The sequence below is a fragment of the Pteronotus mesoamericanus genome, unplaced genomic scaffold (assembly GCF_021234165.1).
Source record: "Pteronotus mesoamericanus isolate MK-2021 breed Mesoamerican mustached bat unplaced genomic scaffold, CSHL_Meso_final contig_181, whole genome shotgun sequence".
Classification (NCBI taxonomy): domain Eukaryota; kingdom Metazoa; phylum Chordata; class Mammalia; order Chiroptera; family Mormoopidae; genus Pteronotus; species Pteronotus mesoamericanus.
The window spans coordinates 5,731,993-5,756,911 of NW_026555077.1; the positions used below are offsets into that span (position 1 = coordinate 5,731,993).

Consider the following 24,919-nt stretch of genomic DNA (forward strand, 5'->3'; position numbering starts at 1 on the left):
AATGATGCTTTAATAGATGCTTTAATAGAGGTACTCATCAGGACAGAATTTCTCTCCTTTCTTTTTGGTTAAAAATTCCAAAGGCATTGCTTAAAGTTAAGATGTAGACGCTGAATTCCAAATGAAATGTAATAATATATAAACTGAAAGAATACAGGACAGAATATTTGTAAGGAAAATAATATTTTATTGCTCAGATATCTGATCCTTCTTTTTGAAGAACTGATGTTTCCAATAAAAATCAAGGAAAGTAATTAATAGTCAATGAAACCATGAATGTGCATATTGATCTTAAAATGTAAATGTACTTAAGTATGTAACTCTAATGCTTTGTGTAATTCCTTGCATGTTGAGGAACCAGTAAGTCCCATTCACTTAGATCAGAATTGCCGATGGGATCACTCCTAGGCATTTTATGACTTCATCAAAGTTTGTACTTGGACATAATGTGGTTCTGAACTTCCTGGTATGAAATGGGAGAATCGTGATTAAAGTGTCCTCTGATGTCTCTAAGAGCTCTTATTTATTTATTGGGTAATTTTCCCCAAATCTTCCATAGTGCTGTCTATGTTGGAAGTGTATTTGACCAACAAATAAAAATTTTTCAGAGTGCTACTGAAAAATTCTTTTGGGATCAGATTGAGTGTGTTTACTTAGGAAAGGTTTGTTAAAGTAGTGCTGCTCTTCAAAATGAGGTTTGTAGACCCCTGAGTTTTCCCAAGAACTTTTTAGAGGATCTGTGAGTTTAAAACTATTTTTACAGTAAAACTATTTTTATGGTTTTGCACTTTCTAGTGTGTTGATATTTGAACTGACCATACAAACTTGGTTTTATCAATTGACAACTTGACACTAATCAAGTAATGGCACCAAACGCTAGTAGTAGAATACTCTTCCTTACCACTGAGCTTGCAGTGAAAAAATGAGAGGTACATATAAAGCCCTTCTAATGCATGTCAAATTATGGTGGTTGTTCATCAAAGGCATGGATGTAACTGAGTTGTGAGCTCAACTTTTCTCATGTAACATAAAATTTTAATCAAAAAGACAATCGACAGACTTGCTTATTTATACTACATATTTGGTAGACAATTTTTGGAAAATGCACGAAGTGAGCTTATCTCTCCAAGGAAAACCAACAGTGCTTGTTGCCAATGACAACATTTTAGCTGTTAACAAAAATATGAGAACCTTAAGAAACGTATTTCCAACACTTTGAGCTTGATAACTTTCCAATGCTTATCTAATAAGATTAATGGTGGTATTAACAGATATGATGTTTTAATACTGTACAATGAAACAAGCCAATATTTGGAAAATCTAGATAAGCCAGTGAACCAATATAATCTATTTTTTTATCCTTACCCTCGGATATGTTCACTGATTTTTTAGAGAGAGGGGAAGAGAGAGAGAGAAAAAGAAATATCAATCAGCAGCCTCCTATATGTGCCCCAACCACGAATCAAACCTACAGCCTTGGTACATGCCCTGACCAGGAATCGAACACAAAACCCTTTGGTGCTCCAACCAACTAAGCCACCTGGCCAGGGTTGAACCAATATTTTAAATGAGCAATGCATCAAGTTATAAAATCATGTGTGGATAAAGGATATAGTCAAAGTGTAAGATACATCAGTGAATTTAATATAACAGAGTATAAAAATGTCACAGATACCATATTGTAGCTAACATTTGAGAAAGTATCTCTTATTGAGTTTTTATGTATGTTAATGAAGACTATCCAAAATCTTTTGAAAGCTGTTAAATACTCCCTCCTTTTTCTACTACATATATGTATGTGAGGCCAGATTTTCTTTATATACTTCAACCAAAACAATGTATTGCAACAGATTGCAGAGGCGGATATGAGATATCCAACTATCTTCTATTAATCCATACATTAGAAAGGATTGCAAAAAGTAAATCAGTCCCATTCTTTTTAATAATATTTTTGGAAAGTAATTTTATTTTTTGTAGAAATCTTGTTTAGATTAACCTGTAAGAGATTCATAATTGCATTTTATTTTATTTTATTTTAAGATTTTATTTATTTATTTATAAAGAGAGGGGAAGCAAGGGAGAAAGATAGGGAGAGAAACATCACTGCATGGTTGCTTCTCATGTGCCCCCAACTGGGGACTTGGCCCGCAACCTGACATGTGCCCTGACTGGGAATCAAACCAGCAACACATTTGTTTGCAGGCCAGCACTCAGTCCACTGATCCATGCCAGCCAGTGTTCATACTTACATTTTAGAATAAGAAATATTTAAGCTCTGGTCGTTGTGTCTCATTTGGTTGGAACATCTTCCATACCAGAAAGTCACAGGTCAGATTCCCTGGTCAGGGCACATACTAAGGTTGTGGATTTCATCCTCAGCAAATTGATGTTTCTCTCTCCCTCCCTACCCCCACTTCTGTCTAGAATCAGTGAAAATATATCCTCCAGTGATGATTAAAAGTTTTTTAAAAAGAAATACTTAAAACTTTCAGTTTTGACTTCTGTGTTAAATATTAATAAATGCAACCGATATTAAGTATATGTGGGAATCTCAATAATTTTTAAGAGTCTAAAGTGATTCTGAGATCAAAATGTTTGAGGACAACAGTGTTAAAATGTTAACCAGTCTCTGGTCTTCTTATTATCTTGTCTTGAGTGCTAACTGAAGAATACAATTTTACCTTTGATGTATATATTCTTTGCAGTATAGGATATATTCTATTGAAGATGGAAAAGATGGTGAATGCTTGCCATTTATGTTGTGTGATTCCATGGAGCTGGATGAGAAAGAGGGATCAGGACTATATATGGATGACATTCCCTACATCTTAAAAGGCTGCATGCCAGACAGCTATCATGTAAGAATTCTTTAATCTCTAAAGCATTTCAAGTAACTTTTATCATGCTTTCTGTTCAATTTTTGCTCCATGAGGCAGTTTCAACTATTATAAGGTGATTTCAACATTAACTAACACTACTGTACTTTGAATGAGTAAGTATTCATGTACGTACAGTAACTGCCCTTCTTTTCTATAGTATTAAGAAATATAGCCAAAAGACAGATTCTACTTCCAGTAAAAGGTCATGAGGAGATGGTGTTTATATCACACACTTTAATCTCACACTTTTTTGATCACTTAGACAAAACATTGGAACAATTAACCATTTTTTTTGTTGTTGTTGAACCATGATATACTATAAATAATCTTTGTTGCTTAAGTACTACTTAAATACCTAGAACCAAAGATTGGCTCTGCCACTAATTAGATGTGTATTTGTAAGCACACCATGTACTTGTCTCTGTAAGTCTTAGTTTCGTTCATGTGTGAAATGTATTGCAGGTTATAATAATGCCCATCTCATAGAATGGCTGAAAAGATAAATGAGTTGATATACTCTAAATTCTCAAAAAGTTAAACATCATTATCATCTTTCTTTTAGATATTGGGAGTAATACAATTAGCTTCAATTTCTAAATGGTGATTTCTTTTGACTTTCAATTGTGCTTGATTGGAAACGATAACTATGCACTCATTTATTCAAAAACCCTGTATTTAAAACTTTATTTGTGTCAAACACTATGCTAGTTACTAGAAACACATAGTTGAATAAGAATAAAATTCTTATCCTCATGGAGCTCACAATTTAAGAAGACAAAGACACAGGGAGGAAGAGCAGGGCAGAAAGATGGAGAAAATCATGAGCGAACTAACACCTTTATTTTTCACAGAAGAGAAAAATGAATCCTCTCATTCCATCATTAAAACATATAATTAAAAAATAACTAATCGATCTTTTACTATGCTTTGTAATTTGTTTTCCTAATCCTAGAAAGATTATTGTCTTGTGGTAAAGTGATATTAACTTGAATTTGAAATTTGGTATTTCTTCCATTTTATTTTAACTTTTTCTTCTGTAAAATTAAAATAAATCATAGTTTTTATTTTAAATGGAATTTTCAGTATATTTTGTCTCTCCTTTTTCCTCTATTCATTAGTTCATTCAAGTATGCAAAATGCTTAGAGAGGAGTCTTACATGGTGTGTAACATTGTAATGGTGTTTTTTTTTTTTTTGAGACTGAGATTTGAAGTTAGCTTAAAAAAAAAAAAAAAACATTGTATTTTCCTAAAATATTTCTTTCATAGATAATGTAAATTATGGATAAATATAATTTTTAACCAAAGTAATGGAGTGGTTTTTCTATTAAAAAATATATAATGGCATTACGCTCAGAGTGGAGAGGAAATATGGAATGAGCACCATTAATCGATCTGTGGAAGGGGGACCTGAGGGGAAGGAAAGTTTTGTGTTGGAAGTTAGTGGTGGTCACATTTGAAGCATGAAATTTGTCTTAAAGAATTCAACAAAGACTTTCTAAACGTTACCTTATGTTTGTTTTCCTAATAGTTTAGTCCCCAGCAACCAATTACATCCAGGCACCTCAGCTTCATCGTCTCCCCATCACGGAAGGACAGGATTCACTGTGTGGCTTATGTCTTAGATAGTAACTCTATGAACATTCTGTCCTCCGAAATGGTGGCAAAGTTCAAATAAATTAAAAAAGAAGTATTAAATTGGTGAGTCTCATTTCACTTATCAAAACAATGTATTTTGAAATAATTATAGATTCATAGGAAGTTGTAAAGAGGTTACAGAGAGGTTCCATGTGCCTTTCGTCCATTTCCTAAGGGCTGGGTGGTTGGTGGCAACAGCAGGCAAACAACATCCACAGCCTTGACTGAAGGAAAAGCCCTAAGCTCTGATTTTCAGTCCTTAAAGACTAAAATGGCCATATTTTTTTGTCATGTGTCATTTTATTGTAGCTTGTTAAGGGAGTCACCTCCCCACATTATGTGACAGACCAGGATGCTCAAAACTTGGAAATTGATCCTGTTTCAATTTGTGTGTATAGCTCTATGACATTTTATCATGTGTGTAGATTCACGTGACCACTATAATCTAGGTATAGAACTATTCAATCACTACAAAAGTCTCCCTTATAGTACCCCCTCAGTCCCCATCGTCTTTAACTCTTGACAGCCACAAATGTCTCCTCTCTCTTTATAATTTTTTATTTTAAGAATGTTATATAAATGAAATTACAGAGTATGTCACTTTTTGACTCTTTTTTCACTCAGTCTCATATCCATGGAGGTCCGTAGTAGTTGCTGCGTGTATCTAAATTCATTCGTTTTCATTGTTTAGTAGTATTACATGGTATAGATATACCACAGTTTGTTTAACATTTTGATTACTTCCAGTGTTTGGCTATTGCAAATAAAACTTCTATGAACATTAGTGTATGTGTTTTTTATAGTTTTTTCTTTTTTTTATCAAGATGAGGGAGTTCTTTATTCCTAATTCTCTGTGAGTTTTTATTTTTTATCATGAATAAAGGATGTTGAATTTTTGTCAAATAGTTTTTCTCCATAGATTGACATAATCATGGGATTTTTCTTTAGGCTTTTAATATGATGGATTATATTGATTGTCTTTGAAACTTGAGTCAGTCTTGTCTCCTTAGACTAAAACCCATGTATTCTTGGGATATAATTCTTTTGATATAGTGATAATCCCATTTGATAATACTTTATTAAGAATTTTTGCATCTATATTCATAAAGGATATTGGTCTGTAGTGCTCTCTCTCTCTCTCTCTCTCTCTGTCTCTTTTTCCTTTGTCAATGTTCATATCAGGGTAATACTGGCCTTGCAAAATGAGTTGGGAATTCTACCTTCCTCTTTTATTTCTGGAAGAGATTGTATAGAATTGGTGTTAATTTCTCTTTATATATTTAGTAGAATTCTCCTACAATGAAACCATCTGGGCCTGGAGATTCCTTTTTCAGGAGTTTTTAAAATAAAAAATTTAATTTTAAAATGGTTATAGAGCTATTAAAATGATCTATTTCATGTTAGATGAGTTGTAGTAGTTTGTAATCTTTAATTTTAGTCTATTACAACTAAGTTGTCAAATTTATGTTTGTAAAATTGTTCATAGCACTATTCTTTTTATGTCTCTAGGACCCATAGGTATATCCTTGTGTCCTTCCTGATGTTGGTGATTTGTATCTTCTCTTTTGTTTTTCTTTGTCAGTATTTCCAGAGGTTTGCCAATTTTACTGATCTTTTCAAGGAATCATGTTTTTATTTCTTTGATATTTTACATTGTTTTTTTGTTTTCAATTTATTTATTGATTTCTGCTCTTTGTTATTTCTTTTTCTGCTGTTTTTATTTTATTTATTTTTAAGTTAAATTATATTTTATTGTTTATGCAGTTTATGATTTCTTTCATCTCATTGATTTGGGTATAATTTGCTTTTCTTTTTTCCTAGTTTCTTTTTTAAAGAATGATTTTATTTATTTATTTATTTTTAGGGAGAGGGGAAGGGAGGGAGAAAGAGAGGGAGAAAAACATCAATGTGTGGTTGCCTCTTGAGTGCCCCCTACTGGGGACCTGGCCCACAACCCAGGCATGTGCCCTGACTGGGAATCTAACTGGCAGTCCTTTGGTTTGCAGGCCGGCACTCAATCCACTGAGCCACACAAGCCACAGTTTTTTTTTCTAGTTTCTTGAGATGGAAACTTAGATTATTGATTATGGACTTTTCTTCCTTTCAGTTAGAAGCATTGAGTGCTACATATTTTCCTGTCAGCACTGCTTTAGTTATGTTCCATAAATTTTGTTATGTTTTATATTCATTATTATCCAATTTAATACATTTTTTTATTTTCCTTCAGACTTCCTCTTGACTCATAAATTATTTAGCATATATTGTTTAACTTTCAAGTGCTGGAAGTTGTTCCTACTACCATTTTGTTACTGACTTCGAGATATATTCCATTGTGGTCAAAGGACACAATCTGTCTGATTTAAATTTTTTGAAGTTGGATTTGTGGCTCAGAATATAGTATATCTTGAAAAATGTTCCATAGGTGCTTAAAAATAATGTGTATGCTGTTGATTTTTGTCTTGTTTGACAAATGTCAATTAGATGAGAGTTTCTTGTGGTTTTTTTGTTGGTATTTTTTTTGGTATAAGTAATTCTTGATTACACTGTGGATATTTTGCATACTATAATATGATACTCTAGATCTTGGTGAAGTTTTGTGTTTTTACATACTTCTTCTGACACTGTGCTGGTAGGAGTGAAAGTACAGTTTTCTTACCAGGATTTGTTTGGCACATTTGAGGGGAAAGAATACTTTGTTTTTGATCACATATGGCCTACACTTACACCACAGGGGGCTAGGAGTCTCATTAGGCCTGCATGAATGGTTAAAGTTTCAGTTTTTCACTTGGCCCCCCGACACTGATAGAGAGGGAGAAGAGCACCTTGTAACTGTGGTTTAGGTGGAAGTCCAGGGTTCCCAAGGAGCTTCCATTGACACCATTGAGGGGGACCTAGCACACTGCAGGTATAAAGGTCCAGGCTTCCTACTTGCTTCTCTTCTATGGTATTATTAATATCCTGGCAAGGGATGGAGGTTGGAGAAGGGAAGAAATATTTCTATGGATGGGACTGAGGTTATCTCTGTGGTGTTTGGCCGGGGGAGAAGAGCTGTTGTCTAAAAGCTTTCTGTCTTGCTAGGTTGTGCCTTTTCTCATGGTTTCGCTAGAAAGAACATGATGGAAGAAAAAGATTATTTCTTGTAATAGAAGAACTTCAGGTCCCATATGGAGATGTGGGGGATATTTCATTCTCTAAATTTTAAAATAGCCTACAGGGAACTGATTTTGTGCCTATATAATTACCTTGTTGACACATTGCTGATTATGATATAAAAATAACCAAATTTATCTATTTGATATAGGTATACCACAGATAGCCTTGCTTACTAAAGTGACAAATTATCATGAAGTTCTTCAAGATAACTTTTTAAACATGAAAAAATGTATAACTTCTGAAAGCAAGGTAAAGAACCCTGTTTGTAACCAGCTATTATTGAAATAGTGTTGTATTCTTTGTGTGAGCGCATGCACTCACACTACATATTCACAGGCAAGTAAAGAAATGGATCAATAGCATGGTTAAATCAAGTTTATACTTCATTTTGAAACTATAATTATCTGAATTATACTTATGTTATGTAGAGAATTTATCTAGCCATTGCTTTTTTAAATTTCTTTTTTGATTCATATTTAAATTCAGTCAAATTTGAGTTGTAACTTATCTTTATTAAATTTATTTTTTCCACAGATAATGAAAGTCCAAGAAATGCTACACATTCCTACTTCTAATATTTTGATGGTTGAAAATTATGCTTCAGAATTAGAGCTGGAACCTTGAAAGGACGTTCTGATCCCTTCTGCTCTGAGGCAGATGTTACGGGCTATAGATGACTACTTAGAGGATTTGCCCCTTGAGGAGACAAGTAATCTGGCCTCTTTACGTTCTTTTCATTAAGCACTGGTTCTTTTTGAAACACCCAAAGCTATACCTCATTTGGATGGCTGGTGTCCATCTGCCTGTTTAACTCCTAACAGCCATGTTACGATAGGTGTTTTATTTCTCCTCTTTTCTTGTTTTGTTTTTCAGATGAAGTTGTGGGAATGTCCCAGCTTTGTATGTGTGATTAGTTGCCCTGATTCTGACACTTCTCCCACACCTGGATTGGCAAGCCTCAATCAGAGTCGACCTCTGCTGCTAGCCTCTTTGGGACTCTGTTTCTTCATACTTTGCTTTCTGTCCCTGATAGCATTTGATAGTTCATTCTAGGATCAGTCAGACTTCAAGCTCCAAGGCCAGCTCTGAGCAGTGATGGGCCAAAGTATCCCTACTGTAAACCATCCTTCATATTTCTGTACCATTTACAATTTAATTTCTGTGACACCTTCCTAAACCTCCTAGCCAAATTAATTATTCCCTAATCTATAAATCTATAACACTTTATTTAAGACTCTATGTAAGTAGTGATCATATTGAATAATAACTATACAATAATTACACAGGTATGTGCTTCCTTAAATAGACCATGAATTCTTTAAGAAGCCAGGTTTGGATTTTACGTATCTTTGTATTCACAGAACTTAGCACAGTATCTGGCAGGACGCAAGCATACCTATCACTATGCATCCCTTTTGACCTCCCCAGAATAGTACTTAAAATGTTTCTCATCATAAAAGGGAAGAACTAGGAAAGAATAAAATCCTAGAGGGATGAAAGTGAAATAAAGGAGAGAGAATGTTTCACTTATCTCTGAATGAAAATATGAATTTAAGTTAATTAAAAAAACAAATATTTCTTAAAGACTTAGATTTTCTTTCTGTGAAAAAAAAAAAATTTCTTCCTCTAATGAACCAAGGCCTGATTTTCTGTAATTAAATTCCAAACCATCATAATCATGTCTCCAAAGTAGAGTATTAAAATAAGATTACTAGTGCAAGTCAATAAGAGGTTTGTCTTATACAAGTGCTCCCAAATGATTCTAACACCCTCCAGGAAGCAATAGAAGTTAGGACTATAAATAAAGAAAACACAAATTCAAGAAGATATGTTTCAGGTTTTTTCCCCTAACACCGTCTTCACTCTTTTTTCTAAATTTCTTAGACTTTTGCAAATGAACATGCTTTGCTTCAATAGTTATTTATATTAAAGTAGTCTAATTTGTGTTTAATCGGAATTCTTGTCTTCTTTGGAAAGTCCTGGGTATTACCAGGGTATCTCTATCCTTAGAGATACTTACCAAAAAAAAAATTTCCTAAAGCAAAGCTGCAGGTTAAACTGTGCTCAAATGAATGTTCAGAGGCCATGATTCAGTGGAAGAGATAAATGGGATCTTTTGATGTAGGAATAGAATCATAGATGTTGAGGAGTAGAGCCAGAAGGAGATATTGGGAATAGAAGAAAAGTGGCAGGGAAGATGGCTATGATGTGGATCTAGGGATCAATAGATCCAAAAAATAAGATGTGTTTGTCTCCATGTGATCCAGCTAGAAAAAAACCAGCAAAAAATACTTTTCTTTGAAAGAGATTGAAGGTGATGGAAAAGCCAGCATCGTGCTCACCAACTATGGGGCCATGAGTAATCCCTTTCCAGAGTGGTGCCAGCAAAACATATGGGCAGAAGAAGATTTTTCTAGATGCAAAATTTGATTCAAGGTGGAAGATTTTTTACTCATTTGAAGGGGAAGCAGGCAGTAGCCTTACAAAGGAGATGAAGATTCTGAAAAGCACAGGAGCAATAGAGTGATGAAGAGAGAAAATAGATTATCCAGGCGAACGAACATGTGTTTGAAAGCATAAACACTGAGGCTACCAAGACTTTCCCTTTTTGTAGTAAAAAGGACAATGTTAGATAAATGGTGTCACAATTTCTAATCTTCTGGCTCTATATTACTTTGGGAACACTTAAAATCCAATGGAATTAAACGTATATTTGAAATTTAGGATGGAAAAGATGACTGGAGGGGGTCTCAAAAAGAAAGAAAATGAGTAAGTGGAACTATATCGTACTACAAAGCTTCTGTGCAGCAAAGGAAACCACCAGCAAAATGAAAAGGCACTCTCCTGAATGGGAGAAAATACATGGAAATCATGTATCTTATGAGGGGCTAATATACAAAGTACATAAAAACTCATGCAACTCAATAGCAGAAAAATAAACCATCTGATTAAAAAATGAGCAGGATAGTTCATTATTGGTGTCTAAAAGTGCCACCAATTTCTGAATATCAATTTTGTTTCCTGTTACTTGATTGAATTCATTTATCAGTTCTTGTAGTTTTTTGGTGGAGTCTTTGGAGTTTTCTATATACAGTATCATGTCATCTGCAAATAAAGATGGTTTTACCTCTTCCTTTCCAATTTGGATGCCTTTTGTTTCTTCTTCTTGTCTGATTACTGTGGCTAGAACTTTCCGTACTGTGTTGAGTAACAGTGGCGAAAGCATATATCTCTGTCTTTTTCCTGATCTTGTGAGAAACATTATAACATAGGACTTCACTATATATATGGAATCTAATGAACAAAATAAACAAAATAGAAACAGAATCATAGATACAGAGAAGAGACTGACAGTTGTGGGGGTTGGGTGAAATAGAGGAAGAGATTAAGCAAAAAAAAAAAAAGTACAGGCATCAGAATGGTGATTACCAGAGTGAAGAGCAGCGGGGGCAGGTAGAAGAGGGAGAAGTGGTGATAAATGGAGCTGGAAGGAGGCTTGACTTTGGGTGGTGAACTCACAGAACAGTATACAGATGATATATTATAGACCTGTATATCTATAACCCACATAATTTTATTAACCAATGTCATACCAGTAAATTTAATAAAATATACATTAAAAATAATCAGGAGATATGAACAGACATGTTTCTAAAAAAGACATACAAATGGACAAAAAATATATGAAAAGATGTTTTACATCATTAATCATCAGGGAAATAAAAATCAAAATCATGATGAGATGGCACCTCACACCTGTTAGAATGGCTATTATAAAAAAGACAAAAATTAAGTGTTGGTGAGGATGTGGAGACAAAGGAAACCTTATGCACTGTTGGTGGGAATGTAAATTGGTCCAGCTACAACAGGAAAACAGTATGAAGTTTCCTCAAAAATTAAAAACAAGGCTACTGTGTGATCCCGCAATTCTATTTTGGGGTATATAATTTGAAAACACTAACTCAAAAATACATATATATTCCCAATTCATGATAATTGTTCATTGCAGCATTATTTACAATAGTCTTTATATGGAAACGATCTAAGTGTCCACTGGATGGATAAAGAAGATGTGATACACACAGGTACACGCACAAATGGAATGTTATTCAAGCATAAAAAAGAATGAAATATTTCAATTAGTGACAACATTAATGGATCTTGGTGATATTATGCAAAGTAAAATAAGTTAGAGAAAATATTGTATGATCTCATGCATATGACGAATCTAAAAAAGCTGAACTCATAAAAACAGTAGAATGGTGTTGCCCGGGGCTGAGGGTGGGGGAAATGGTGAGATGTTGGTCAAAGTGTACAAATTTGCAGTTTTAAGATGAATAAGTTCTGGGATCTAATGTTACAGAATGGTGACTACTTAACAATACTGTATTATATTGAAAGTTGCTAAGAAAGTGGATCTTAAATGTTCTCACCACACATACAAAAAAGGTGATTATTTGAAATGATGAGTGTGCTAACTTAACTTATTGTGATAATCATTTTGCAATGTATATTTGTATCAAATCATCACATTGAACATTTTAAATTGCATCACATTATATATCAATTATATATTAATAAAGCAGGAAAAAAGTAGAGAAGGAAAGAGAAATGGCTAACAGAAGTGTAGCATTGTACAAATTCACCCAAAATTCACTTTAATTAAATACCAAAATGAGCAGTTATGGTGGATGATGAGTAAGCCTGTGTCTTTTAAAAACTAACTAAAAATTAAGTTCTTTCTTCATAAAAACAGCAAGGCCATAATTAATATGACAAAATTAATTGCAGGACTCAAGTAAGTCCCAGCTGCTTCAGGGACTGATTGATGAGTAATCATCTTGTAAACTCAATCTGATGTTAAAGCTGCCACTTGATGGCAAGGCTGATTGAGGTCTTCATGGTTACCTAAAAGCTGTAGGAATTCCCATCTCTAATGTGATGAGTCTCTGGGCCAGTTTATGGAGGATAGTAGATTGTTCATCTGTTTTTTGCCATCAATCTAAGCAAGATGGAAACTTGCACAGCAGTCATAAACCCCTGCAAAATCTTTCTGTGGTGTTGAAGAAAATGCAGGCCACTGGGGAAAGCCTGACCACAGAGTTAGGATTACAGCCAGTACACAGCTGCGCACCCCAATGTTTTCTCCCACAGAGCTCATGAAGGCAGATTCAAGATATTCCAGGCTTCAGGTCAAAACTGACAGCGTACGCAAAACTTCAAGCCGAGATTGCAGGAACAGCGACTGGGGAGGGTACGAAGGCTAACAACCTAGGCTGAACAATGGTGCGTAAATAATTATAATTTCTATTAGTTTTTTAAACAAGTGGTTTCTTTTGCACATTTAATAATGCTTGTCTGCCATTAATAAAAATTCAAGGAAATATATATTTAACATATATTTAAGCCTTTGAACTTATCTGTCTTTCATTTGGTATGTTGCTGAAGTGTGAATTCAAATGTGATTGAGTTACTACAGTTTAAATAAGCATTCCAATATAAACGCATACGTGGTATTCTGAGAGTATAAGATCCTGTTCTGCCTGGTAGATGATCAGTAGTCCTGTTCTGAGTGTTAGATTTATAGAGAGGGTATTCTCAATCTTCATTACTGAGGAGTACAGAGAGAAAATAAAAGTAACTCATTGGTGTGGTATGATTTCATACATTTCAAATGAACACTGAGAGAAGCTAGATAATCTCTTAAAAGAGAAACTTTTATGTTTTACCTGTACTTCTTTGTATATACTTCTTTCCTCATTTCCCAGTCACTCACAGTATCCTCATAAAATTTAGACTGCTTAAACCAGAGAATAAAAATATCCTAAAACAACATTCAGATGTTTTTATTTCCATAGTGGACCCTCAGGAGTCCTGGCCATGGAAGAATCTGAACAGAAAACTTATAGAATTACTATGGGTCAAAAAGGTAACAGGGGAAAGCTGTCTACCATCCCTATTTCTTTAAAAGCTATAAGACAGTAACCCACCCTGGGAAGGAAGAGGAAAGAGAAGTTGGACATAAACAGTGGAAGTATGAGAGAGGGACCGAACTGGGGGGACCAAGAAGACATATGTGGTTGGCATAGGGGGAATTTTGAGTACTATGTGAGAGGGTCAGAGCTAGGACACTGTTTGGAAGTCAACACCTCCAGAGTCTTCATTCCCATTTGAGAAAGCCCCACATATCATGTGGTAGAGAATCTGTCAAGCTTATCAATGTGACCGTGAGTCTTTCATTAATAATGACCTGACTGACATTTACACCCTATCCAAAATAATGGCTCTGCTCTGAAATTTAGCTCAGACTATCTAAACAGTTGGAGTGTACCTTCTTTACACAGACTTGAGACACTCAGAATATTCCCAAAATATATAATGGGTCCTTGACAATGAAAGGACCAGTGGAAGCATGGAAGCACCAGCATAAGGCTTTAACGGCACCTGTCACATCTCTGAGCTCATAGGAAGCAGCTATGTCTCCCAAAGTCTCAAGGAAAAGAGAGCTGGGAATATCAAGTTCTTGAAGGTGCTGGTTCATTCAAATAATTTATGAGCAAGAGACACCTACATTATTAGATTATTGTGTGTGTTGGGAGCAGTGAGGGGCTGGCTTGAATCTGTGTTTAAATAAATGCCATCTCTACAGTATCTTTGGGAAAAAAATATGAGGTAAGCACAAACTTTCAAATGATGTCTCTTTCCAACTCCATGTTTCGTTTCTTCAGTACTAAGGAGCCAAGCCTTGTTTGTTTCAGTTCAACTGATGATATGGGGAATTTGTCAAATATGAACTTAAGCTTCCAAGTCTTATTATTGAACTGATAGTTGTTTTCCAGGCCATATTAGACGCACCTCCCCTCCTGTCTGAGTTCTTGAGGCAATCTTTCAAATGGAAAAAGTGAAGATCTGCTCTTTTGAGCCTGCCAGGAAACAGTAGGGCCTGACAATAGATGGTATTCAGACTGTGGTGACACTGTGCTTTACCTCCGGGAAATTCTGAAAGCCAGTATTAGCTAATACTCTCTGCTTGAGATGATTCCTCCTCTACCACAGCTTTTTGGAAATCTGATACTCTTCTGGATTCAGCTTCAGGTTGTTTTTTTTTTGTTGCTTTTTTTTTTCTTCTTCTAACAACAGCAGCCTATTAAGGAGTATGCCCTGATGAGAAAATAAAAGGGAATTTGTTTGGCAAGAGACTTTCTCTCCACTGAACGTGAAAATAAAGACATGAAAGGAAATGAAACTGATGAAACTGCTCATCCTTAAATATTCATGTGTCCAGAGCAGGGGATAAACTCAGCTTGCTAGCAGCAGACCACAGTGTGGAACTCAGCCCTGTGGAGACAACTTTCCTGCAGTTTTTCTACCCCTCGCCCTTTTTTTTCTTTTTGTGGTAAGAGTTATATTTTCACATCTAGCACTTTCCGGCATTTCCATCACTGGGAGATATTTAGCACTACCCAAATGCCCTCTCCCCATGGTGAGACAGGACCAGTCCTCAAATTCCCAGCTCTTTAGAATGAAAGTGAGTCTTTCTAGACACATAAATGGTGGGGGCTTTGAAGGAAGGAGTTCTGTCATTTGATGCAGCTGATCACTTCCTCCTTCTTCACTTGGCTCCTGGGGTAACTACCTCTTCTGGCTTTTCTCTACTTTTCTGGCCATGCCCTCTTAGCTTCTTGGCTAGACAACTTTAATAATTACTACATAAATGTTGTGGGGCGGTGTAGGGTGTGGTCCACAGGACTGCTCTTAGTAATTGAAATTCACTCTTAGCTTTAAATATATTTAGATGTTGATAACTGTCAAATTTAATCTCCAATCTTTATCCTGGTTTCTGATCTCATATACTCAACTACCTGTATTATGTATGCACTTAAAGATTTCAAGGGAGACAAAATACTTGGTTTTCCCTTAAGAAATCTTCTTTAGTATATTTATTTCAATAAATAGCTCCACCATTTACCCCGTGCTCAAACCAAAAATCCTTGGGATCATACTAAATCCTCTCTTTTCCTTTATCCCTGACCCCCCAACCCCATATGTAGTCCATCAATAAGCACTCCTGACTTTTATTTATCCTTTTTTAATTTCATAAAAGTCTAAGGTTTTACTTATTTTTATTTTTTACTGTATTTTTCCCATTACCATTTAGTCCCCTTATACCTTCATCCCCAGCAATCACCACACTGCTGTCCATGTCCATGAGTTCTTTTCCTTTTTGCTCAGTCCCTCCACCCCCCTAATCTCCTCCCCCCACCCTTAGCTGTCAGCCTACTTTCTATATATGACTCTGTTTCTATTTTCCTTGTTCAGTTTGTTAGATTCCATGTATGAGTGAAATCATATATTTGTCTTTCTCTGACTGGCTTATTTCACTTAGCATAATGCTCTCCAGGCCCATCCATACTGTCACAAAGGGTAAAACTTTCTTATTTTTTATGGCCAAGTAGTATTCCACTGTGTAAATGTCCCATAGTTGTTTTATCCACTCATCTACTGATGGATACTTGGGCTGCTTCAAGATGTCCTAAATATGACCACATTTCACTGCTTCCACTACTCACTTTGGTCTACATGATGTTAATCTATCACCTGATATTGCAATAGCCTTCTAGCTTTCTTATACTCTTTCCCTTACCAGAGTGATCACTTACTGCATTTTCCTCCAAACCTGCTCTAGCCATATTGATGTTCTTACTGCAACAAACTGCCATCCAAAGTTGTTTGTACTTGCCCATCTCTGCCTACAATGCTCTTCCCTTAGATATTTTTGTGATGTTCTCTCTCACTCCATTAAGGTCTCTTTTCGAATGTCATACTGTTAGACAGACCTTCCCTGATCGTGTGATTTAAAGTGGCCCACACCTCTCCCCATCACCCCTTTTCCTCTTATTCTTATTTATTGGCTTGGCCAAAAAGTTTGTGTTTTTTCCCCCTCCTGTACAATGGTTCTATTAGCACTTAGTTGTCTTTAACTTCATTCAAAGCAATTTTGTTAGACTGTATTGTGACAGCTGTCATGTCAACATGCATTAAAAAAACATCAAAACTGGTGATTTTTTGTGTAGCCATTTTAATATCAAATATGGAAGGAAATAAGCAACATTTTAAGCATATTATACTTTATTATTTCAAGAAAGGTAAAAATGCAACCAAAATGCAAAAAAAAAAGAAAAAATTTATGCAGTGCATGGAAAAGGTGCTGTGACTGATTGGAAGTGTCAAAAGTGGTTTGTAAAGTTTCGTGCTGGATATTTTTCACTGGATGGTACTCCACAATCGGGTAGACCGGTTGAAAATGATAGTGATCAAATCGAGACATTAATGGAGAACAAGCAACGTTATACCACAGAAGAGATAGCCGATGTACTCAACATAGCCAAATCAATAAAGTTATTGGTGAAAATGAAAAATGTCTTATTTTATGGAATAAACTAAACAAAATTTTTGGCTAACCCATAGAACTTTTCTCTAGATGATATTTGTGTTGACTGCCTGACTTCCAGAGAAGAATACAGCTTCATGAGGTCGGGAACTTCATCTGTCTTGTTTATTGCTTTATTGCTAGTCTCCAGAACAGTGGTGGCACATAGAAGGTATTGGATTTTATTGCAAAGAAAAAAAAAATGAATGAAAGAACCATTGTCTGCAACACAGGATGTTTATCTTGCATAGCTAGAGACATTGGAGTTAACAGATAATTAATGACTTTTAGGAAGGAGCTTCTATTCCAATGGAAGGTTAGTAGTCTCTTAGCTGTTACTTTCTTACTTTTATTTTCATATCAATAAAACACATTATTTAAATATATTTATGAAGGTAATTGTACTTAAACTGTGATCAGACAGTTTAATGGTATTAAAAACTTCCTCACAACATGGGGAAAACAGGGTAATATGTTGTTTGGAAACTGTGGACTTATTTTTTAACTACTGAAGTAAGGTATAATTGAGATATTAAATTGCAGATGTTGAAACTGTATAATATGATCAGTTTTGACAAATGTATTGTACTTGCAAAACCCCTCTCCCCTCTGTTTTAACATTTATAGTTCAAATCTTGGCTCTGTAAGTCAAGAGCGGAATGATCTTTGACAAATAATTTACCTCTGATATTCTGTTTGTTCATCTGAAAACTGACAGTAAAATTAATACCTTTCTCCTAAGTTTATTAAAGTGAATAAATAAGATGCACTTAAAGTGTTTGGTAAATAATAAACATGTTATAACATCCATTTTTTTAGCTAAATGAGTAATACCCCAAACCTGCTTAAAATATTTCAAACTGATATTACTGTTGATGTTTTAAAAATGTTTTTATTGTTGTTTAATTATAGTTGTCCCACTTTTTCCCCGTTGCTCTCCGCTGCTCCCCCCGCCCACAGTCAATCCCCACCCTGTTGTCCAAGTCCATGGGTCCCTTATACGTGTTCCTTGACTTGACCCCTCCCCTTCTTTCTCCTGTTGTTTCCCTCTACTGTCCCCTCTGCTCACTGTGGGTTTGTTCTTTATTTCCATGTCTCTGGTTCTATTTTGCTCATTTGTTGATTTTGTTGATTAGGTTTCACCTAGAGGTGAGATCATATGATATTTGTCTTTCACCACCTGTCTTATTTCACTTAGCATAATACCTTCCAGTCCCATACACGTTGTCACAAAGGGTAGGAGCTCTTCTTTCTTTCTGCTGTGTAGTATTCCATTGTGTAAACATGTTACAGTTTTTTGATCTACTCATTTACTTATAGGCATTTAGGCTGTTTCTAGCATTTAGCTATTATAAATAATGCTGCTATGAACATAGGGGTGCATAGATTCTTTTGAATTGGTGTTTCAGGATTCTTAGGGTGTAGTCCCAGCAGTAGAATTTCTGGGTCAAAAGGCAGGCCCATTTTTATTTTTTTGAGGAAATTCCACATTGTTTTCCACAGTGGCTGCATCAGTCTGCATTCCCACCAACACTGCAATAAGGTTCCCTTTTCCCCACATCCTCACCAGCACTTGTTATTGTTGATTTGTTAATGATGGGCATTCTGATGGGTGTGAAGTGGTTTCTCATTGTGGTTTTAATTTGCATCTCTCTGATGGCTAGTGATGCTGAGCATCCTTTCATATGTTTCTGGGCCCTCTGTATGTTTTCCTTGGAGAAGTGTCTGTTCAGGTCCTTTGCCTATTTTTTAATTGGATTGTTTGCCTTCCTGGTGTGGAGTTGTGTGAATTCTTTAAATATTTTGGAGATCAAACCCTTGTCTGAGGTATCATTGACAAATATGTTTTCCCATACAGCTGGTTCCCTTTTCATTTTGTTGATGCTTTCTTTAGCCACGCAGAACTTTTTAATTTGATGAAGTCCCATTTGTTTATTCTTTCCCTTATATCTTTTGCCCTAGGCAGTATTGGTGAAAATATTGCTGCATGGGATATCTGGAATTTTCCTGCTTATGATCTCCTCCAGAATTTTTATGGTATCATGACTTTATTTAAGTCTTTTATTCATCTTGAGTTTATTTAGGTGTATGGCATAAGTAAGTAGTCAAATTTCATTTTTTTTTTCATGTAACTGTCCAGATCTCCCAACACCACTTGAAGAGGATATTTTTACTCCATTTTATGTTTCTGCCCCCTTTGTCAAATATTAATTGATCATAGAGACATGAGTGTTAGGAAACGTCCTGTCTGGTTTCAGGAACTGTAGCCCCATCAACAGGCAAGAGGGCCCCAAGGCTGGAGCTAATCAAGGAGACCTTGGGAAAACAGGCCACTGAGGAGATGAAACCTGTGCCTCTGGCACAGCCCCTGCCTCCCTTATATCACCCTGCTTGGCCCTGGGAGATGGGTGGTAGTCAATGATGGGTAAGATCTCTCAATGGAAGGGAGAAACTAAGACAGGCATAGCCATGTACATCAGGGAAAAAACTTGGGGGACATGGAGAAAGAGCAAAAAGACTTGCACCCCTAGCTTGGCTTAGATATGGCCAGCGTCCTCACTCTATCTCAAAGAAATCTCCTTATCTCTTGGTGGCTCACTCCCTCTGCCTGGCTCAGGCCTGAAATAATACTGGAGACAGCTCTTAATTGGATCTGGCGGTTCCCAGGGGAAATCAGGCATAGAAGTAAATTCTTCAAAGCATGCTTTGTTTTTCCCCCAAATGCTATGATAGCCAGCTCATGCCAGGAAGGAAATTTACATTTCCTTTCTGTAAATTTTTAATTTACAAAAATTAACATCATCAAAATGTCCATACTACCCAAAGCAGTTTATAGATTCAATGCAATACTTTTTAAAATACCAATGACATATTTTGCAGATATAGAACATTTCAAAACTTTATATGGAACCATAAATTACCCTGCATAGCTGCAGCAATTTTGAGAAAGAAGAACAAAATGGGAGGACTCATAATACCTGACATCAGACTATATTACAAGGCCACTGTAATCAAAAGTCTGCTACTGGCATAAGAACAGACACATAGACCAATGAAACAGAATAGAGAGCCCAGAAATAAAGCCATGTAAATACAGTCAGTTAATATTTGACAAAGGGGGAAGGAGCATAAAATGGAGTAAAAATAGCATCTTCAGTAAATGGTGTTGGGAGATCTTTCTCTTTTTACAGTCTTTGTTTTGAAATCTATTTTGTCAATTTTGTTTATGTTTTCAAAGAACTATCTCCTGGATTTATCAGTCTTGTGAATTGTTTTTTCAGTCATCTATGTCATTCAGTTCTGCTCTGATCTTGATTATCTCCTTCCTTCTACTTGTTCTGGCATTTTTTTGTTGTTGTTTCCCCAGTTCTTGAAGATATAGGGTTACGTTGTTTATTTGAAATGTTTCTATCTTTTCTAGGTAGGCCTGTATTGCAATGAACTTCTCTCTCAGGGTAGCCTTTGCTGTGTCTCATAAGTTTTGGACTGTTGTGTATTCATTTTCATTTGTTTCAGAAATGTTTTTATTTCTTCTTTGACCTCATTATTGACCCATTCACTGTTTAATAGCATGGTATTCATTCTCCATGAGTTTGAACGTTTTTGAGCTTTTTTATTGAGGATGGTTTCCAGTTTCAAGCCTTTGTGGTCTGAGAAAATGCTTGTTATGATTTCAATTTTCTTGAATCTGTTGAAGCTTGCTTTGTGTCCTATCATGTGGTCTATTTTTGAAAATGTTCCATGTGCATTTGAAAAGAATATGTATTTAGCTTCTTTGAGATGAAAGGTTATATATCAGTTAAGACCATTTGATCTAATGTGTCATTCAGTTCCACAATATTCTTGTTGATGTTTTGTTTGGAAGATTTATCCATTGTTTGAAGTGGGGTGTTAAAATCCCCTACTATCAGTGTGTTCTGTCTATATCTTTCTAGAAGTCCTCCAAGATTTTTCTTATATATTTGGGTGCTCCTATGTCTAGTGCAAATAGGTTTACACTGTTTATGTCTTCTTGATAGATTCTTCCCTTGAGTATTATGAAGTCTCCTTTTGTGTCTCATTTTATGGCCTTTGTTTTGAAATCTATATTGTCTGATGTATATATCGTTACCTTGGCTTTATTTTTTCCTGTCCATTTGTTTGGAATATTTATTTCCATCCCTTTACTTTCAGTCAGTGTAAGTCCTTTGTTATGAGGTAGGTCTCTTGTAGGCAGCATATGTGTGGGTCATGTTTTCTAATCCATGCAGCTATCCTGTCTTTTGACTGGAGAATTTAATCCATTTACATTTAAAGTTATTATTGATAGGTACTTATTCATTTTTTCCCCTTTGTACCTGTGTTCCTCTCTTTCTTACTCTTTTTCTTCATCTTCTTAAACCAATCCCTTTAGCATATCTTGCAGTGCTGGTTTGGTGGAGGAGTATTCTTTTAGCCTTCTTTTGTCTGGGAAATTCCTTATTTCACTTTCCATTTTAGTTGAGAGCCTTGCTGGGTAGAGTAGTCTTGGTTGCAGGTCTTTGCTTTTCATGACCTGAAATATTTTTTGCCATTTCCTTCTGGCTTGTACTGTTTCTGTTGAGAAGTCATCTGCTAGCCTTATCAGGGCTCCCTTGTATGATACTACCTGTTTCTCCCTTTCTGCCTTTAAGATTCTCTCTTTGTCTTTGAATTTTGCCATTTTAATTATGATATGTCTTGGAGTAGGCCTCCTTGGGGTTTTCTTGAATGGGATCCTCTGTGCTTCCTGGACTTGTGTGACTTTTTCTCTCCTCCAATTATGGAAGTTTTTCATCATTACTTTTTCAAATAGTTTCTCTATCACTTGCTCCTCTTCTTCTCCTTCTGGTATCCCTATTATAGGGATATTATTGCATTTCAGGTTGTCTTGCATTTCCCCAAATGCCTCTTCATTCTTTTTGAGTCTTTTTTTATTTTCTTGCTCTTTCTGGGAACTTTTTTCTACCTTGTACCCCAGCTTGCTGATTCAATCATCTGCTTCCTCTAGCTTGTTTTTTATTCCTTCTACTGTGTTCTTCAATTCAGAAATTGTATTCTTCATTTCCTTTTGCTGCTTGTTGATAATTTCTACGTCCTTTTTTCATGCTGATAGAGTTTGCAGTAAGTTCCTCATAGTTTCCCTGTAGTTTTTGGTAATTCTCTCTGAACTCACAGAGTTCATTGAGCTTCCTTAGAACCATTGTTTTGAACTCAATATCTGATAGTTTACTTGCCTCCATTTCCTTTAGTTCTCTTTCTGGGGATTCTTCCTTTCCCTTCAATTGGGAGATGTTTCTTTTTCTTCTCATTATTTGTGAGATTCTTCTTTTTTTGTTTCTGCTTCTTAAACTAACCTGTCTTGACTTCCTGACTTTGTGGTGTGAACTTTTATGGTAGGAGACCTGTGAGATTCAGCGGTGCAGTCTCCTTGATCTCCTGAACTTGCTGTTCTTTGGATGTCTTTTATGCTGTTTATGATGGCTCTCTGCAAGTAATTGGATTTTGATTATTGTTTGACCATTCATTGGTGGGTCCTAGCCTCCATCTTGTTGACTGAGCGCCACTCTGCCTACCACATCTTGTGTGTTTTCGTGCAGGTGCTGCCAGAACAAAACCACAAAGTCCAGGAAGCAAATCCACATCTACAAAAATAACTCTTTCCTACAATCCCACTATCAAGAGCAAATGAACTAGGGTTAATAAGGCTATAAAGAGATTAAGACCATTATATGGAAGGGGAGAAATAAACTCTAATATAAAATCTAGTGACTTAATATGCACAAACTTGATGGACAAAAAATGAATGTTAAAAAGCTATGTAGTAAAGAAAATATCACAAATCATGGAGGAGACCACAGTGGATTTCATCTTGGTAGCATGTAGTATTTACTGCTGTTTTGTCTTTCTGGATCTACCTCTGATGATGTCAGATGTTGATCCTGTCTGACCTTAGGCAGTCTGTTCGAGACTTTCAGGAATCTACTGTCTGTGGCTGTCTCCTTCAGCTGTTAATCTAGTCCGTCTGCACTCAGCAGTCAGGCTTAGGCACCACAGGGAGGGGCAGAGTCCCTCCAGGTGGGGGCTATTGTTTCTTCTCATGCTGCTGCCACTCAGGGGAGTGATCTGCCTGAGCAAGATGGCTGCTGCTGTATGAGGGATAAGTCAGTACTGGGATCCCCCTGGCTACTCTCTCAGTTCTCTCCTCAAAGCCTCCAAGCCCAGTCTCTCCTCTGCTGTGTCTAGCCCATTCTGCCCCTGCCCTTGCTTCGCTGGAGTACAGGGTAAGTGGCTACAAATAAAAATTTATGCATTGGCCCTTTAAATCACTCTTTGCATCTCCAGTGGCCTGTCTCTGGCAGAGAGCAACCATGCCACTTTTGCAGCTGGCTGTTATTGTGTACTTTTTGGGCTATGGCATTATAAGCTGGGGATCCCTGCTTATGGTTTAGACTCCACTCTTCTCAGGGGGATCCAATTGGCCATTTAAATATCCCTCTGGCGCTGCCACCCACCGGCACCCAGCCCACTTTCTTTAGTCTCCACTACACTCCTTACCAGTTAGGTTGTGCTAAAGTCAATTCTTCTGTCTGTCCGAGGTTATAAGGCTTCTTTCTCACTATTGTTCAGTTGTTTGTGCCTGGTGATTACTCCACAATTTCACTGTAATTCCAGATTGGTCCTGGGAGGAGGTCAGTGTGACTTCCATTCATTACCTCTCCATCTTGCCCCTCCCATTTCTGTTTTTTTTTTTTAACAGCTCAGGGTTCACGTGGGTTGTCCAGTTTCTGGCATCAGTGCCTGTATCTCCTTACCCTGTTTCTAGAGGGAGCATCTGTTGTGCTCAGGAGAGTAGAGGCTCTGTGTGTCCCTTGAAAGGCACTATTTAGTATCCTGGAAATACTGTGGATGTGTGCCCCCTCTCCCATCTTAGTTGGTCCCAATTTATTTCTAATATTGTATAGTTTCTGATTAAATAGCTGTCCATTTCAGCGGGGCTGGACGATCTGTTTAAGAATGTCAGCTCTCTCCCCCTTGGTATAGACAGCAGCTCTGTGTGCAAGCTGAGGCTGGATGGCACCCTTAATCTCCCTTGGGGCACACTTTCTGAATGTCCTCCTTTGATGACCTCAGTGAAATAGGGCCCTAGAACCCAGGGTACTTTGCCTCCCTGTGAGGAGTTCAAATGGGCCCTTTTAGGCATATGTCTTGCTGTCTTACTATTCCAGAAATGTCCCCTGCAGAGTTGTGTAGCCTGCCCAGTCAGTTTTGCAGATCTCCCCCTACCCTGCCTCTGCTCTTGCAGGACGTTGGGGTTGGGCTCAAATTTCCCTTCCCAGAGGCTCTGCCATGGAAAGGGACCCAGTCTGGCCTCAAATAATCTCAGGTGCCCAGTTTCCAGCCCACTGTCCTCACAGCGCCCTGCAGTTCTCCTTCTCCACTCTGCACCACTGCTGGGCTGGGGCCAAGAAAACCCCTTGCTCTTCACCCCTTCAATCTGCCCAGCTGTACTGAGTGGAAGTAAATTGTGCCCACAAACCTCCCTTCTTGTTGGCAGGGCAGCTGTATGTGCAGGGTTCCTGCTGAACACACCACAGCTCCCCTTTGGAAAAGTCTCTCTGGGACTTCCCACTGCAGTGAAGAACTACTGTCTGGCTTTTCACATGTTCCACCTCTCCAACAGGTCAAGAGTTTATCTCCATCATGGCCAGCTGAGGCCTTTGCCCTCCCAGGGGTCCAGGGGCAGACAGTATCTCTCTCACTCTCTGGCACTCTTCCATTCATCACCCACTGGGGCAGCTCAGCTATGCCGCTAGCTGTGTA

At 36.8% G+C, this 24,919-nt stretch overlaps 1 protein-coding gene across 1 annotated transcript; it reads left to right on the forward strand.

Moving 5' to 3' along the window:
* Positions 1-2,711: 2,711 nt before the first annotated feature.
* Positions 2,712-8,582, forward strand: IFI44L (interferon induced protein 44 like). Its single transcript, XM_054566844.1, is given in 6 exon segments — positions 2,712-2,858; positions 4,409-4,578; positions 6,098-6,108; positions 7,817-7,917; positions 8,203-8,377; positions 8,542-8,582. Coding segments are annotated over 6 exon segments (600 nt in total). The 5' UTR covers positions 2,712-2,756.
* Positions 8,583-24,919: the final 16,337 nt, after the last annotated feature.